At 46.4% G+C, this 14,820-nt stretch overlaps 1 protein-coding gene across 10 annotated transcripts in view; it reads left to right on the top strand.

Annotated features, from left to right (window-relative positions):
• Positions 1 to 14,820, top strand: part of BCL2L11 (BCL2 like 11) — a 49,520-nt gene that overhangs the window by 24,385 nt on the left and 10,315 nt on the right. For 7 of the 10 annotated variants that reach the window (XM_047853378.1, XM_047853376.1, XM_047853371.1 and 4 more), the window contains one exon: positions 8,071 to 8,180. The exons of 2 other annotated variants lie outside the window; for them this stretch is intronic. In XM_047853378.1, the coding sequence (XP_047709334.1) occupies positions 8,071 to 8,180 (110 nt within the window). Of the gene's footprint in view, positions 1 to 8,070; positions 8,181 to 11,369; positions 11,492 to 14,820 lie in introns of all 10 variants that reach the window. One more of the 10 variants, XR_007151028.1, reaches the window with a different exon arrangement.

Raw genomic sequence — 14,820 nt, 5'->3', positions numbered from 1 at the left:
ACTGGGTCTCCTGATGTTGCATAGTAAATGAGTGAAAAGGCACAACACACATCGGTCTTAATGCCTTAGATTCAAACTTCATTGGCTGAAGCCTAATGGTAGACAGGGAAAGATTATGAATGCCGGTTTCCAGACTTCTGTCCAACGACGCAGCCTTGGTTTACTGGCAGTTTCCGAATGGTCAGACTGGAAATGGATCAAAGCAGCTTGTTTTGACTTTCTTACTCAAGGCCACGTAAAAGCGTGGGCACCACCCACTGAAAGGAGTGGGTATAAAACACTGGCTTCCTCTCATGAGCTTCATTACTTGCGGTGGTATATCAGCAGCTGTTTGCAAAGCTCTGTCTTGAATTCATGCGACCGCCCAGGCTCGACACTGATGTGTACCAGGGGAGAACAGATGGAGGAACTTTCTGAGCACTGATGCTAACTATGATCACTGTGTTCCATTTCTAATTGCTCTCATTATTCTCCAGTGGCTCAGTGGAATTGATGCAAGTTTACCGACAAATAAAGCGATGCAAGAGAGAAACAGGCCCATGTGCGTGTGCACATGGTGAAATTGGTCTCTAGCTCAGTTTCCGAGAATCATCAGTTTCTGAAGGCGATTCTGATAGCATTTTCTGCAGCAAAACTTAACTAGAGTGGTAGTTGTCTTTTCCCCTGTGGCCACCTGGGAATCCTGGGGCAGGTGGGACAGCCTGATCACTCTGGTGGGTTTCCTGAGGAACTCTTAGCAGGCTGGCAGCCTGTTTTCCTTTTTTCCTCTTGTAAAGCTGTGGATAACTGTGCCTTGATATTTCTGAAGATACGCGTTTCAATAAGGAGACTGTTGGGTTGAATTAACATCCCAGGATTTTTGTTTCCCCAAAATGAATGTTGAGCTTCAGGGTGGCCGCCTGCAAAGGCAGTGCTTCCTGTGGACATCACTGGATGTTTGGCACTGGTTTCAGTGCCTACAGAGGAATGGTCCTTTAGGGGGTCCTTTATGGCTTTGGTTAAATTAGACTCTCCTTGGGGAAATAAATAAAGATGGATGACCCTGAGGTATCTAGAGGAAGGGCCCCACGGTCCCCGGTAAGTGCCGGGCAAAAACGTGCGCTTAAGTGTGACCTGTTGTGTGTTTAAAATGATCATTTCCTCGAAGTCATCCGTTCCATATCCATCCCTTTAGAGACTGAGAAATCCTTTCTCAGCAGTGAGTTGAATACACACTCAGTGCTTAATTCACGCTGACTACTTTAAAGGCTCATCTTGATTCTGCCTAAGTATTTGTGGATAACTGGACATCTGAAGACAGGATAGTGTGAAGTGTTGCCATGAATGTTAATTCTGGTTCCACACTTGGAAAGCCCGTAGCGACAGGCCGGGAACTAAAATAGCGACCGCCTCTCAGAAGTGGGACCCGGACCAGTCCTGCCCCCGGGCAGGAGGCCGCGGTCACGTGCGCGCACGTGTATGCTGTGTTTTATGGCACACGCGGTAGAGACGCACACGGTACGCGCGGTGGACAGCACGCGTGTGTGCCCCACTCAGCGGGGCTTCTCAGTTCCACCCTCACAGAGGAAGTCAGCTGGGTGTAGAAAGAGCAGCAATGGCCTTGTGATGGGGTCACTGTTCCTTTGAGCACCTGCCATTGATAAGCGGGGTGGAGGCACTTGGGTGTTCAGGAAAATTCAGGAGGTGTGGTTGGGCTGGTGCTGCGCGCATTATGAATTGACAATCGTTTTCTTTTCTTTTTCCTTTTTTTTTTTTCATTTTCCCACCCTAGTTGGTGGTGCTACAGAAAGCCCTTTCCGAAAGCCCCAGCCTGATTTCACTATCAGCCACTTAACCACGACATCAATTTTTTCAATTGCTGAACTTGAAATTACCATATGGGTTGGAAGATGTTCCGTAACTGAACGGGAACGGTCTGTTAATGAAGTAACACCCGTCTTTTCGCAACACAAAGTTCTTTGACATTAAAACATGTCCTCCTTCCCATCCCACCCCACCCCACCGTCCCCACACTGGTATAGAAAAATGAATTAATACTGCCTCAGCATTTTTTCTGTAGGAAGTGATGTTACCAGGAAATTCTGGATTGCAAAAAATAATTTCTAAGAGTTTCGATGAAAACTCAGCTAACCTCTCATACTTTTGACAGAATGGCTTGTGTGTGACACAACTGCATTATTTTTGATTAGTGGCTTTGGTCAGAAAATCTGGACCTAGCAGGTTCCCCCCCAGCTCAGTCTGGTGCTTGTAGGATTTGAGCTGGCTTTTCATGGGCTTTAGGTAACAGCTGTGGGGTGGCTTTACATTAAGATCCGGTGCATACTGTATTCTGCTTTTTTCCCCCCTAAATTAGTGCCAGGCTTATGGAGTGAAATGATTTCTTAAATGCTGAAACTACATTTTCTGTGGGCAAAAATACACCTCACCAGGGGCGCCTGCATGGCTCAGTCGGTTGAGCGTCCGACTTCGGCCCAGGTCATGATCTCACGGTTTGTGAGTCCGAGCCCCGCGTCGGGCTCCGTGCCGACAGCTCGGAGCCTGGAGCCTGCTTCGGATTCTGTGTCTCCCTCTCTCTCTGCCCCTCCCCCCACTCATGCTCTGTCTGTCTGTCTCTCTCTCTCTGTCAAAAATAAACATTAAAAAAATTGTTTAAAAAAAAAAATAACACCTCACCAGAATTTCCCCTTTGGAGAATTTTTTATGTTCGTGTACAATTGCCCTAGAAGTTAAAATTTTTATCTTCTTAACTAGTACTAAGAGTTTTTGTTTCAAATAAAGACCCATTTTATTGATCAGCTATCAACATTTATAGTTGCGAAGCACGACGCACATGGGAAAGTAAAATATTTATCCTCGATACTATAGACTAGAAATGTAAATGTAAGTTATCTTTTTCATAGGCGGACTATTTTACTATAATGGGAATAGTGAGGTCAGTACCTGGATAGGATTAGGAGAGTGGGGGTAGAGCAGCATGTTTTCTGAGTTACTCCCTGCCCCCAAGCCCCACCTGCTCCAGGGGCATCTTTGGAAGACCATACTGTGGATCTCTTCATTGTGGTGGTTCATGCTCAGGGTGCCGGTAGCACAGAATTAAGCAAATTAATTTGAGCTCTGACCAGCACTGCCGTGGGGCTAACAAACCAATTCTCTGGGGTCACCCAGACACCATTCTTTCGTTCTGGTGGGTTCTCGTGTAACAGACCAATTGTGACAGTCACTAAGATTAAACCAGTGATGAAATTAAGAAAAGCTTCTTCTACCCCCCCCCCCAAAGAAAGATATTTTTGTCACTTCAAAAATAATCTTTGAAATTTATATTGGAAAACTGCACTCTGTTAACTGAGATTAAGACTACCCTTTTAGGGGCACCTGGGTGGTTCGGTCGGTTAAGTGTCCGGCTCTTTGTTTCAGCTCAGGTCATGATCTCGCTGTTCCGTGAGTTCGAGCCCCGCATGGAGCTCCTTGTGGACAGTGCAGAACCTGCTTGGGAATTTCTCTCTCCTTCCCTCTTTGCCCCTCCCCTACATGAGCATGTGCGTGTTCTGGCTCTCTTTAAATAAATGAATTAATTAATAAAAATTTTTTGAAAAAGACTACCCTTTTAAAATACAGGAATACAATGCCTTTTAAAATATTCAAAATAGGATTTCTGTCTTAAATAATCTTAGTGTAGCAACGGTCTATTCTGTGTACATGTTAGATAGGTTTTATTGCAGGACGAGTGATGGTCATTAATTTTAGATTTATAGGTGCAAGGAACAAAAACAAACACTGCCAATTTTTTTAAAAAGCCAAATGGTGACACATGCTGTGTTAGAGTAGCCCAGGCAGATCAGTCTCCTTGGCAAAAGTTAAATTATATTGCTACTATTGAATTATACCCTATTGTTACTGTTCTAAGTCAACTTGAAAAAAAAATACACATAGGGGCACCTGAGTGGCTTAGTTGGTTAAGCATCCGACTTCAACTCAGGTCATGATCTCACAGTTTGGGGGTTTGTGCCCTACGTAGGGCTCTGTGCTGACAGCTCGGAGCCTGGAGCCTGCTTCGGATTCTGTGTCTCCCTCTCCCTCTGTTCCTCCCCGACTCATGCTCTCTCAAAAATAAATAAATGTTAAAAAAAAAAAAAATACACCTAACTACAGTTAGATAGCTCTCTTACTAATCTGTTGTTCTGGCCAGTTAGTGCATGCTTACCCTGGTCTAATCCATAATCTTTGGTTACTTCTGCCTCCAGGACCTCCCTGTGGTTTCTTACCCGTTGCTCAGTTTTCTCAGGGTCTAGTCTGTGGAGCATCTGCACCAGAGTTGTGTAGGGAACCTGTAAGGGCTGTGGCCTCCGGGGCCTCCCATAGACACACCTACCCTCTGTATCTCATTGCCACACACCTCGAGGGTATGTTTGTGTCTATACGTTTCTCTGAGCTACTGAAATTTTCTTTTCCATAGAAGAAACATCTACTTACCTTCTTTGCTTCCTTCCCCAAAATATAGCAGAGCAATTATCTCTAAGGTGAACAAGTTAGACTTGGCCACCAAGGTTCCAGATTTCTTTCTTTGCTGCTGGCCAGGTGCTAGTTTGATGATAAGCCGACTTCTGACACAAATTGGCTCCTTTGATGGTCACCAGCTCAAGCATCAGCCAGGCAGAACCTTCTAAACCACACAGGTAGTAAGGGCGTTAAATAGAATGCAGTAGGTTTCATCTTCGATTGGGGGAAATTAACCAGGGGAGTTACTTCTGTTTCATGTTGTAATAAGTATAAAGTTTATTTAAAAGTGTCTGTGTCCAGAGAAACTTAACATTTAAATGCTGAAATGGAGGGGTGCCTGGGTGGCTCAGTTGGTTAAGCGTCCAGCTCTTGATCACAGCTCAGGTCTTAACCTCATGGTTCGTGGGATTGAGCCCCACATCGGGCTCTGTGCTGGCAGCACGGAGCCTGCTTGGGATTCTGTCTCTCCCCTCTCTGCCCCTTCCCAGCTCACACACTTTCTCTCTCTCTCTCTCTCTCTCTCTCTCTCTCTCTCTCAAAATAAACATTAAAAGAAATAATAAATGTTGAAATTTAATCCACAAAAATGTAAATTCCACAGGAGCAAGGGTTGGCCTGTTTGGTTGCTGTTCCCAGAGCACCTCCGAGAATGGTGCCTAGCATACGGGCATTCGTATTTGTTGGGTATATTCGTGAACAGCTTGATTTATTAAACATTGGGTAACTTGCCAACAGTTTTGACCTACCATCTTTATAAGACATATAACCTATATTTCACACTTTTTTTTTTTTTTTTTGGATAATTGGTATTTTCTTCACTTCTGACTCTAGGTTTGAAAGCAGATTGCCCTTTTTTGAACTCTTAATTTTATTTTATTATTTTTTTTTTTTTAATTTTTTTTTCAATGTTTTTTATTTTATTTTTGGGACAGAGACAGACAGAGCATGAACGGGGGAGGGGCAGAGAGAGAGGGAGACACAGAATCGGAAACAGGCTCCAGGCTCTGAGCCATCAGCCCAGAGCCTGACGCGGGGCTTGAACCCACAGACGGCGAGATCGTGACCTGGCTGAAGTCGGACGCCCAACCGACTGCGCCACCCAGGCGCCCCTCTTAATTTTATTTTTAAGCAAACTCTACACCCAGCATGGGGCTCGAACTCCCAACCCCCAGATCAAGACTCACATGCTCCACTGACTGAGCCGTAGACAGGTGCCCCTGCAAGCAGATTACTCTCGGAAAGAGAGGCTTGTACAGTAAGAAACCAGTGGGGCTTTGAAGCCCAGAGGAGGGGTGGGGTGGTAGCTGTTAAGTGGCCATGAGGCGTCTTGCTTGCTGGTCTGGTCGCCTGTGTATGGGGGCAGGTGTCTCCCCCTGTAGGGCCGGGTAAGAGGATTGCATGACACAGCTCACATGAAACATTGCAGGCTCTGGTGTGTAGTCGGCACTCGAAGAAAAGAGATTTCCTTTCCCTCGGGGGTGAGTTGACCTTTTTAACAGCTTCTGAAGTTAGGGGAAAAAATACTTGATTGCTGACAGTATGAAAAGAATAGTAACGATCGGGTACCTCTGATAGAGTAAAATCCTTAAAGTGTTATAAACCCCCAAAAAGGGAGTAGACTGTTACATTACCACCTGGCATTACATCCACCCTGAAATTTTGGGTTTTGCCAGTTTTAAGCCATTTAAATGAAACTTAATTTTAATAGGGTTTTACAGAGTAATGATAAAAATATTTGTGTGGCAAAGATACAGCCAAAGTAGTTTTTAATGTGGTTGCAGGTGTATTCAGGGGACATGCCTGACTTCTAAAAGTTTCTCTGTGGTCAGCCTTCGTGTTTGCCCCTAGGGCTTTCTTAAGGAGTCTTCCCTTGGTTTATTCACAGAGCACAGATAATTCTGTGCTCTTCTTCAGACACACACACACACACACACACACACACACACACACACCCTAGTGCTTGGTTTATTCACAGAGCACAGATAATTCTGTGCTCTTCTTCAGACACACACACACACACACACACACACACACACACACCCTAGTGCCCGGCTTCTCAGGCACTCACTCTTTGTGAGGTCATTGTTGCATTTGGGTGGGGGTTGGGGGGGACAGAGAAGATGGGACAGAAGTTTTGAGAAGACCTGGTAAAAACTCAGTTTTTTACATTTTTTCAGAGTGCACTTTTCAGTGCTTTTACAGACCTATGAATCCCCATCACTTTTACCTAAAACGGTAAAATTCAGAAGCCCAGAATGTAAAATATTTTTATAAAAACACAACACAGAAAGCCATATGTATGGCATGGCAACATCTGAGTATTGCAGGCTTTTGACTATTTTGCCATGGGTAGGACATAACATTCGTGTTAGGTTGTGAGTAGTGTGCCTATTTTCTCAGTAAGTTAAGTCACAAACCCAAGAGCCTCGTCTCTTTTCCCCAGTTGCATCACTGAGCCGGTCTTTTCTGAGTATGGAGAATGCCACCTTCCTGGTGCATGGTGGGATCTTTTGATGACTCCCATTTTCGCTCCCCTTCATGGCTTCAAATGGTTTCATTAACAGTTGAGGGGACTGGGTGTGAATGTTAGTGACAACTTGATGAAGAGGCCAAGTCCCTCTTTTTTCTTCTTTCAAAAATGCCTTTGCTCCTTCACCCAAAAACGTTTCCTCTCCCCATGTGGTGTTTGCAGACTTGAATCCACCTTTACTGGCTGCATTAATATTGAGACAAAGCACGTATTTATGCTTTAATTTGACCACATGCTAGTATTTACATAGGCTGTCTCGTCACCTCCTTCTGTAGAAACGAGCTCATTCAGGTAGGTAGCCTGCTGTTTCTCAGGTTTTCCCATATTTTGCTTTAAAGAGGACAACCATTTCATTTCGTATCTCTACGTGATGTTTGAAATTTCCCTAGGAATTCTACCTTGTGTAAGATCAAAGTATTTACTGACAGCCTAAATTTTTATGTTCTGTGTTTCAAGTATGATTTTTTTTTTTTCGTGATGTTTATCGTACCATTTTTGTGTTAGTGTATCTTCTTGAGATGGGAGGATGTAATTAACTGGCCAGGATTTTTTTTTTTTTTTTAATTTTTTTTTTTTCAACGTTTATTTATTTTTGGGACAGAGAGAGACAGAGCATGAACGGGGGAGGGGCAGAGAGAGAGGGAGACACAGAATCGGAAACAGGCTCCAGGCTCCGAGCCATCAGCCCAGAGCCCGACGCGGGGCTCGAACTCCCTGACCGCGAGATCGTGACCTGGCTGAAGTCGGACGCTTAACCGACTGCGCCACCCAGGCGCCCCCCAGGATATTTTTTTAATTTTGCAGTTCTGAGTCTCCAGTTTTAAAAAAGTAAGTTGTTCTTTGTCCGTTATTCTTCATAACCAAGTTTATGTGACAGACCTTACCGCCATAATCAAGTGCCTAGTCCTGGAAGTTAGGGAGATTCCCAAAACAAAACAAAACGGAGTGTGTGAGATGGGCTTGCTTCTAGAAAGTTGCCTTTGGAACTTGCTAACTGATTAATGGAAAACCATGTGATTTTTGTTCTGTTTGTTCTGATGCAGCTTCCATGAGGCAGCCTCAGGCTGTACCCGCAGATATGCGCCCGGAGATATGGATTGCACAAGAGTTGCGGCGTATCGGAGACGAATTTAATGCATATTACCCAAGGAGGGTAATGATGTTTTATTTACCCCTTCTCCCTACACCCTCCCCCTCCCCACAAGTTTTTTTTAAGACGACCAGTCATAATTCTGTACTTATTCTGGAAACGTGAGGTATTACTTACGTCTTACCTACCAGGGTTTCTCCTTTCCCGTTTCCCATTTCAAAACGTTTTATGGATGAATTTTTTAAGTGATGGTAATGAAATACAGTACAAGGTGGCAAAGGGATTTCATGAGCACAGACTTTAACACATCCGTGCTAACAAAGGAATTATCAATAGGCTTTGAAATATTCCCACATAAATAGCAATATGGTTTCCAGTCTGTATAGAGTGTTTCTTCATTCCCTCTGGGTCGTTTGGGTCAAAGTTAAAAAAGTAGGAGAACTTGCATCTTTACTCAGCCAAAAGGAACGATGCCAGCGAGAGTCCTATAATGTCACCCCCGTAATGTGACAGTCAGAGCAGGACAACCATTGCCCTTTCAGTCCGCATTGCTATCCTCGAGTGTCCATTTACAGAAATGTATTAGGAGGCCATCAGTCAGTGGTCTGTGATCTGGGGTCTAACCATTTTATACCTTGAATTGACTGCCACTGAAATGCTGAGGTGTGCTGTGGATTAAAAAACAAAACAAAACAAAACAGAACTTCCTACATCTTCTTCTGTAGACACAGTGTACGTTTTGTTTGTTTTGCCCAGTGGCAACAGATATTACCATTTGGACACCTTTAGCCCATGGACGACATTTTAAAATGCGTAAGTAAGCTTTCACTCCGGGAGTTAGGGCTGTTAGGAGTGTAGGCGAGTACTTCTGCACAGGGTACACGAGCAGATGTGTCCTATAATGAAATTTTGGCTTGTTGACATTTTTTTCAAACAACCAAGTATGAAGATATTTCTGTGGATTTATCTAAAAAGAAGACACATCTTATTTTGTAGAAAATGTTACAATTGATATTACCATCCTTTCTTATGGTGTCTTGTCTTCTGGCTCCTTTTTTTTTTTTTCTTTCTTTCTGAATATTATAGCTTCTGAACGTTATACTTCATAGGAGTATCTCTTCGAGATTTTTTTTTTTTTCCTATCTTTTTTTCTGGAAGGAGAGGTCGTGCTTAGAATACCCCAGTACTTCTGTCCGTCTTTCATCGTTGGCCTCTTTGGTAGCTAGCTGTTGCTAAGTAAGTGGACGTTACCTGTTAATTGCTTTTAGTCATTCTTGTTTTCCCGTCCATACGATGCTTTTCAAACTTTTTTTAGACACATGGAGACATCCTCCTATTTTCAGAGGGTCTTTCATTAATTTCTTCAGTAGAGAGTCATTGGTACGGAAGCCAGGGATGCTCTGAAAACTTACCCTGGATCCCCTTCATACGTTCCTGTGGGTGTGTGTGGTTGGGTTTGATGGGAAATGTGCTTTAGTATGATTCTCTTATTAAATGAGAAATGTCACACTGATGAATGAGTTCAGGAGTTTCTTACGTGGCTGTCTTTAGCTGGCAAGAGTACCGAGCATCCCACATCTGATGGTTACAGCGGATAAATTCCTTCACAGCCTAGCTCTGAAGTGGTCATTGTTTTTGCAAGGTTGATTGGTTTGTAATTTGCCACTAAAATTATTCTCCTCCTCCCAGCACCCCCAGCTCCTTTGCCTTGGTTTCCCTGAAGGCATTTTGGTGTTCCTGTGTGTGACTGGACTCAGCCCTCCCGGTGGACCAGGAGGGATTGGGCAGAATCAGGACCCCAGTGCATTCATGATGAGGACCTCACGTTGGGGTGGGGAGGCTGACCGCGATTGAAGAGGGCAGGCTGATTCTGGGGGACATGTCCATAGTTCAGCGGGGAAAGATGGTATAGGGGCCTCTTGGGTTAGCCTAAGCAGCGAAGTGACCACTGTGCTGGGCCTGCCTTCTTCCCCCATCTTAAAGGGGTTTATAGATGTCCTTAGGCCAGATCTGACTTGTTGGGGCTGCCCAAGAGACGTGAGGCCATTGGGCTCTGTTGCCTTCAGAGTCCAGAAGCTCAGGACACCAACATGAGCCCACACAGCTCCATTCTCAGGGACTGGATCAGAGCCTTTGGCCACAGAGCCAGGTGTCTTATAAGGATATTGTGTGCGAGTTTCTCTTTAAACTGACACGGAGTATCAGTGACTCTATAAGGCGTCCCCCAGATGGACCTGGTTGATGCACCATGCACACTGTGGTGGCCTGTGTGGTCAGCGCTAAGACACGGGCCAAGTGTGGCATGAGGGTTGGCGCACAGCCAAGCCCACGGCCATCCTCACATGGGCCTTCGAGGTGGATAGTCCCAAGTCACGTGCATTTGGGTCACAGGCCGTTGTGTTGTTGCCATCACCTTGCCTGTCCCTTGGAGGTGAGGGAACGGTGTCTAGCAGGTTATATCCTTCCTCTCCTCCTTTTCTCCCAGGTTCTGTCACAGTCCAGTGTTTCAGAGGATATTTAAGGTGGCCATCTCTGTTTGTTCAAATGAGATGTAACCTGTTTGTTCTCAGTGCTTTTGGCGAAATAAATGCCCATTAGTTTCATTGCACTATCACATGGTTTTCTGGTTGTGAACCTTATTTTGCATCTCTTTAAAAAAGTCAACCACTGGGAAAATGCAGTCACTGATCATTTAAGGGACTCTAGCTTTCTAAGTAGGCTGGGATATCGGGGGAGGCATAGGGACAGACTGTAGGTTATAACCTGATTTTTCTAAAACAGAGGCAAATACATTCTCCAGCTTTAAATGAAGAACCAGTTCAAAACACCAGACCCTGGATGGTGACACGGTGACCCCCCCCCCCCCCTCGCCAAAGCTCCAGATGCCTGTCTTGGTAGTTGTTAGGTTAAAAATAATCCCTAGCCTGCAGCCACATTGATGGACGGTCTGTTGTTGAATAGTGGGGGTGGGAATCTGGGGAGGAAATGGGAGGCTGTAGCGGGAAGTAATGCATTCACGTCACCCGCTGGCTCACGGGGTGGGGGGGGGGGGGGCTGGGAGGAGTTACTTCTTCGGTGAGTGGTGCACGCCGTTGCCTTGCTTTACGACAGTTGCTTTTTAATGGATGTTAGCATTTTAAATACGTAGTGTCTTTATGTGCTTAATACTGTTACAGTGCCTTTTCTAAAGTGTTGGTCTTTTACTGCCATGAGCCTTGCGAAGCCTGACAGGATATTTTCCCGTTTTTTCAGTTAGAGCAATAGAGGAAGGTGTCCTGTAGTTGTCATGTGTTCAGTCCACTTAAGGGCAGTGGGGAAGCCTGTGCCACGGAGCTGTGCAGTCTGAACCCTTGGAGGAGGTGAGAGAGGCACAGGTGAGCGCAAAGTCCCGGTGCATGTTCCCTTTCTCTCTTGTGACTCCATGTCACTGCCCCCGCACAACCCTGCCAGGGCAGAGTGGCCTGTGTGCCCCCCCTCTGCCTGGTCAGTTTGACTGCTCCAAGTCTGGTGTATTTTTGTGACTTTTTTGTTTTGAAATAACTGCAGACTTCCCGTGAAAGTTGCAAGAATGGTACGAAGAACCCCCTTCCGTCCGCCGCCTAAGTTCCCCACTGTTCCCATGTTGCCACATTGGCTTTAACGTTCTCCCTCTTTCCACCCGTGTGCGCGCGGTTTTCTGCCCGGTTTGAGAGTAAGTGGCAGGTGTGATGCCGTCTTACTCTTCAGTGCATCGTGTGTATTTCCTACTAATGAAAGTCGCCTCTCACATAACCACAGTGTAGTTCTCAAAATCAGGAAATTAACAATGTTGCAGTACCGTTATGTAATCTGTGGACTTCATCCAAATGTTACCAGTTGTGCCAAAATGTCCTTTATAGTAAGATTAAAAAAAAAAGGGTTTTTTCCGGTCCAAGATCCGGTTTAGAATCCTGTGTTAAGTTGAGTTGTCTTCATCGCTTTGATGCCATTGACTTGGAACCAATTCTCTCTCAGTCTTCATGACGCTGACACTTTGGAAGACACTTTACATAGAGACTCTAGTTTGTCTGATCTCCCCTCACGATGAGACTTGAGTTTTGTGTTTCGGGCAGGAATACTACAGGAGTGACACTGTGGCCTCCTCCATCCAGAGTTTGCACTGGGAGGCACAGGGAGTCCCTTTGTCCTGTTGCTGGCAAGGCTGACTCTGGTCAGAGGTGGCGTCTTCTACTCTCCAGTCCGTGTGTCTCCATCTGCCCTGGAAGGAAAGTGTGTGTAGAGGAGGAAGAAGTTCCCTTCCCGAGTGTGTGTTCATTTTGTTTGTGGACCTAAATTCGCGGGTCACTTTTAGTTCAACAGGTTACTCTCCGTGCTTATTTGGATCCTTCAACTTATGATAGATCTGGCCAACGGCAGCCCGCTGGTGCATTTTCACCTGTCGTCAAGCATACAAGGGCCTCAGCAGTGCAGGCGCACATGACGCGTGTTACAGGACAAAGCCCAGGGGCCCGTGGAGGTCGTGCAGCCCCTGGAAGGCTGAATGATGACCTGCACCCACACGGTGCCCTGACTGTCCCAGCTCCCCGTGCCCGGGCTCTTGGTGAACGCTGGGGAGTGTGGGTGGCAGTGGGCCTGTGGGGAGGAAGATGTCTCAGAGAAGCTAGACCTCTGTCTCGAGCTTCACGGAGAGAGCGAGCGGCTTGCATGTAGCCGTGGTGCAGCGTGGAGCGCCGTGTGCTCATCTCCGGTTCTCGAGACAGCGTCCCCTCGGATGGGACTCTTAGCCGTGGGCTAAGGGCGCAGTCCAAGTCTGTGGAGCGTGTGCTGGGCCTTCAGAACATAAGCACATGTGCTCTTGGGGTAATTAGACCAGTCTTTTAACCAGCATCTGCCTCCCCCACCCCCGTACCAAAGCTGGGATCATTTACCTCTTGTGGCCTCCTCGGTGCTTTGCACTCCGGTTGTCAGGCCTGCGTTGCTCTGTGCTAAGGTGGACTGCTCTCGGTTGGCAACGACTTGGGGACGTCCTGGTGAGTGGACAGCAATGAGCAACAGCATGGGAAGCTACGCCAGACCCTCTAGCTGGGCCAAGAAGTGAATGAAAACCCTTTCATTGTTCGGTCTGGAGAAACAGTGTATCCTTTGTTTACACTGCCTACTTCCTACTTCTGTCCCAGGCATGTACAGGCACGAGTTGGCTGAACTGCATGTAGACTGAAGAGTAGCACCGAACCAGACAAAATAGAGAGGGAAAGGTGGCTTGCAGACGGGTTTAGATGGAAGCAAAAGTTTAATTGAAGTGCCAGCCATTAGCGTTTTCATAGACTATATCCGAATTTGAAATCTTTCTGTGCTGTCCTTCCTGTGATGTGAATTCCCTGTGCTGTGTGATTCTTCGTTTTATAAATGTTATTCTGTAGATAACGTACAGGGGAGAGAACGAATTTGTGGCTTGTTCGGTTAATAGCATAAGCTGAACATCCACCCAGAGAAAACATGTTCTCTGACAACCTTCTTTTGAGGCCTTCGTTAATTGAATGTAGGCGTTTAATAAAATAAGCCATTTTCTGTTACTGTCTGAGCAAACCATAGTGGGAAATTTGCATATCAAATATTAAATTTAAAACTACACCTATCTCATGAGATGGTGACTTGCCCATGAGTTTACAGAAAGACCGTTTTCATGGCAAAAACCATTGGGAGTAGCTTCGGTAAATTGGTGCCCACCATTTATCTGTGATACAGTTCTCAGGAGGTTTTGTGTTTTTCTCGCAGTTGGAGGAAGTCGTTCGGTGTTGTGGTTTTAAGAGCCTTCCAACAACCCCCATCACAGAGATGCTGGAGCCTGTGTGATCCAAGAGTCACCCTTCCTATGGCTTCAGCCCTTACTGTTTTTTCCCTGAGACCTCTGAGACCTCAGCTGATCCCCGCAGTGACTGCGGATCACAGGTTTTCTGAACAAGGGTTTTCCGCGACTTGGGGATAAAGCGTGAGCTTACAGGAAAGCAGGACTCGTGGATAAGTGTGAGAATTTCGGGGTGAGGTCTGGAATCCCGACTCCATCCGTTAATGTCTGGGAGCCCCAGTTTCTGTCCGTCTCTTAGGGATGTGGTGAAGGTCGTGCGGAAATGTTCAGGTGATGGGGCTAGAAATCGCTCTCGTCCCTGGCCCGTCGTGCTGGCGTCTCGTTGAACTAGAGCTGAAACAGTTCCCGGGTGGTCTTCAAAGTTTAGAGATGCTACCAGAGTTTCTACCCGTCTATGTTTCATTCAACCCGCTGCCTTGTGGAACAAGTTGTGTTCGGCCCTACTGATGCGTGCTGGGTCTGTCTGGGTGCACAAAAACAGGAGGTGAGACTGGGGCGCTGGGGTGTGTTTAAATGGCTGGGTGGGCATCGCCGGGTGCCGTGGCGCCCGTTCACCCTGCCCGCGAGTGCTGCATCTGCCGTGGCCGGTGGGTACACCTGGACGGCTGCCTCGCGGGAGTGGGGGGGCGCTGGGCCATTCACACAGAACCATTCAGAGGTGCAGGTGCCTGGAGGGGGACTTCAGAGAGGTCTAACGGGGGTTTTTTAATCCTCTTGAGGAAATGAAGAGGCGCAGGAGGCAGGGCTTGGCCGGCCTGCAGACGTCTCACCGCCCCCCGCTAGACTTCTCCCAGCCGAACCAGAGCAGAGAGGTTCAGGTGGTGGGTACAGTGCGTCTCATCGTCCTTTTGAGGCCGG

This window comes from Prionailurus viverrinus, chromosome A3, assembly GCF_022837055.1.
Source record: "Prionailurus viverrinus isolate Anna chromosome A3, UM_Priviv_1.0, whole genome shotgun sequence".
NCBI lineage: Eukaryota > Metazoa > Chordata > Mammalia > Carnivora > Felidae > Prionailurus > Prionailurus viverrinus.
Note: the sequence above shows the minus strand (reverse complement) of the source record. Positions and strands in the feature narration are given on the sequence as shown.